The sequence below is a fragment of the Corapipo altera genome, unplaced genomic scaffold (assembly GCF_003945725.1).
Source record: "Corapipo altera isolate COAL_440 unplaced genomic scaffold, ASM394572v1 59303, whole genome shotgun sequence".
Taxonomy (NCBI): Eukaryota; Metazoa; Chordata; class Aves; order Passeriformes; family Pipridae; genus Corapipo; species Corapipo altera.
This window is the reverse complement of record NW_020887833.1, coordinates 873-3,546: the sequence shown is the minus strand read 5'-3', so window position 1 is coordinate 3,546 and position 2,674 is coordinate 873. Positions and strand designations below refer to the sequence as shown.

The window sequence follows — 2,674 nt, the reverse complement described above, 5'->3', positions numbered from 1 at the left end:
GTCCTACGGCAGCCAGGCTGCCGCCGCCGCCTCCTACAAGGCGCAGGCCTCCGCCCCGCTGACGGCCGCGTACCGGGCCCAGGCCTCCAGCGCCATGGCGGCCTCCTACCCGGCGCAGCAGCCGTCCTCCGCCGCGCTGGCGGCCGCGTACCGAGCCCAGCCGGGCAGCGCCTACGACGGGCCGAGCCAGCTGGGGCAGCCGGCGGGCTCCTACCTGGGCCTGGCTCAGGCCGCCGCCGCCGCACCGCCCTACGAGCGCACCCGCCTGTCCCCGCCTCGCAGCGCCGTCTACGACGACCCGTACAAAAAATCGTCCGCCCTGGCTAAAAGGTACGGCGCCGGGCGGGGCACCCGCACCCGCCCCTGCCGCTCACCCTGTGCCGGCTCGCCGGGCACCGGCGTGCCCCTCGGGGCTTGACCGGCGTGGCACCGGCACGCCAACGCCCGGTGCGGGGGGCGCGATGGTTCCGCTCGTGCTCTACGTCCCCGGGGCGGGATGGGGCTCCGGGCGGGACGGGGGGAGCCGGCGGCGGAGCCACCGTGGCACCCGACCCGTCCTGCGCCGGCCGTGCCAGCCGCGACGCGCGCCCGGGGGGGATGCGGTGCTGCCGGGGTGGATCTGGGCACCGTCTGTGTGTCGTCCCCCCCCACCAACTCATCCCCGTCTGTTCTCTCGCCCAGGTACGGCTCCGAGCGCCGCCTGTCCGACCTGGCCGATTACCGGCGCTTAGCCGACTCGCCGCTGGGCTACCGCCGCTCGCCCACCAAGTCCCCGCTGGACTATCGCCGGCTGCCGGACGCGCACGCCGAGTACGCCCGGTACTCGGGCGGGTACAACGACTACCTGCCCGCCGCCCGCGTCCACTCGGGCTACCAGCGCCGCCTGTGAGCCGCTCCCGGCGCACGGACTGGCCTTTTTTAGCTGCTTTTTTCGGTTTGTCGCTCTTTATTTGAGTTTTTCTAGAGGGTTCCGCGGTTACGGCGCTCGGTGCCGGTTCGTAACCACCGAGGCTCTTTTTGTACCACGAGTCGCCCCGTTTTTGGGTGAATTCCCCCCGTTTCCAGCGTCGTGCCCGGCGCGGTGCCGGGGTTTTTTATGATTGTAAATAAACACTGGGGTCTGTTCGGTTCCCGACGCCTCCCGCCTGGTTCTTCCCTGGCCCTGGGGGTTTCCTCCCGCTCTCAGTGACAGTTCCCAGTGCCACTGGTACCACACCCCACCCGGTTCGGTGCCACTCCTGGCGCTGGAGCCGCTTTGCCGCCACGGAAGAGGCGGATCTGGAGCACGAGCTGTGCGGTGCCGGCAGCGGGAAGGGCCGGAGCGCTGGGACAGCAGCGCTGGACTCGGAGCCATCGTGACGCTGCCGCGGTGAACACGAGGGATTGCCGGGCACCAACCTGCACCACAGCCTCGTTTGGGGTGAGAAAACCTGGTTTTGAGGGGCAAACCCGCGTGAGCCGTGGCAGGGGTGGTGGGTGGTGTGTGCCGGGAGAGTCACGGGCCACTGTGACATGGGCCTGGTTGTGCCGTGGGAGGGCCGGCCGGGGCTCATTAACACCACGTTAATTAGCCAGGCAGGAGGGTCTAAGGCCTCTCCCCTCCTCTCCAGGGCAGCCACACGTGTCCCCCCCCGAGCCCCCCAGGCCACGAGCCCCCCAGGCCACGTCACCGAGTGATGGGAGCGATGGGAGCGGCGGCTGCCGAGGCAGAGGCGGAGCCAGCGCAGGCGGAACCGGCGACGTCACCGAAGAACAGAAGGAGCACAGAGAGGCAGGAGGGTGGAGAGGCAGGAGGGTGGCGGGGGCCATTCGGGGACAAAGGAGCCGTGTGGGGAGGAGGGAGATGGTTTAGGAACAAACCAGCCAGGTTGGGGACCAATAAACCCGTCTGGGGACCACTGAATAAATGTGGGGACCGGGGAGCCGGGTTGGTGACCGACGAGACAACGTGGGGACAAACCAGCCAGTCTGGGGACTAATTAGCCCCGGGCAGGTTAATTTGGACAAACCAGCCAGTCTAGGGACTAATTAGCCCCGGGCAGGTTAATTTGCTGCTCAGGCTGCCCGTGAGGAGGAGGAAAATGAGGAGGGAAACCCCTGAGGGTGCAGGGAAGGTGGGGAGCAGAGCCAGGGGCTCATTAAAGCCTCATCGTTACCCCCTTTTGGGGGGCCGGGGGCTATTTTGGGGGTGCCCCCCTTTCCCCGGCTCATCTGCCCCTCCCTTGGCAGAGCCGGGCAGGGCAGGGGCAGCCCCGGTGAGTCCAAAAGGTTCCACCAAAAGGTTCCACCAAAAGGTTCCCCCAAAAGGTTCCCCGCCACATTCTGGGGGGAACTCGAGTGCAGAGAAAGAAGCGGGGGCGGAGCCAGCGCCATTTGTTAAAAATTCTGGGTTTATTTTACCGGAAGAGGGGGTCGGGGGACGCTAAGGATGGGAGGGATCCACCCCCGCCGGCGCGGCGGGCTCCGGTCAGCTACGGCCTTGGGCTACAAACCTACCACGGGCTTCTCCAGCCTCGGGCTACAAACCTACCACGGGCTTCTCCAGCCTCTCGAAAATAAAGGAAAAAAAGGCAAACGACGACTCGGGGCAGCTCCGGGGGGAGCGACAGGGGGGCGGCGAAGCAAAGCAAAGCTGGCGCTGGGGGACGGCGGCACCTGAGCCCCGGGGGGGGGG

At 67.7% G+C, this 2,674-nt stretch overlaps 1 protein-coding gene and 1 long non-coding RNA gene across 2 annotated transcripts; one reads left to right on the top strand and one right to left on the bottom strand.

The window, feature by feature from the left end:
• The first annotated feature begins 16 nt into the window (after positions 1-16).
• On the top strand, positions 17-1,133 carry LOC113941764 (RNA-binding protein 14-like). Its single transcript, XM_027632908.1, has 2 exons — positions 17-330; positions 682-1,133. Exons 1-2 carry the CDS (start codon positions 95-97, stop codon positions 887-889), a joined length of 444 nt encoding a protein of 147 aa, XP_027488709.1. The 5' UTR covers positions 17-94; the 3' UTR covers positions 890-1,133.
• Positions 1,134-2,369: 1,236 nt separating this feature from the next.
• On the bottom strand, positions 2,370-2,668 carry LOC113941765. Its single transcript, XR_003525752.1, has 2 exons — positions 2,527-2,668; positions 2,370-2,492 (listed from the first exon to the last, which is right to left on the bottom strand). It is a non-coding gene; the product is annotated as an uncharacterized LOC113941765 (long non-coding RNA).
• Positions 2,669-2,674: the final 6 nt, after the last annotated feature.

What these genes read in the sequence shown, in the direction of transcription:
- LOC113941764 (XM_027632908.1), top strand. Translation starts at nt 95, where the DNA reads ATGGCGGCCTCCTACCCGGCGCAGCAGCCGTCCTCCGCCGCGCTGGCG. An exon ending in TCGTCCGCCCTGGCTAAAAG is followed by an intron (nt 331 to 681) that starts GTACGGCGCCGG and finishes TCTCTCGCCCAG; the next exon opens with GTACGGCTCCGAGCGCCGCC.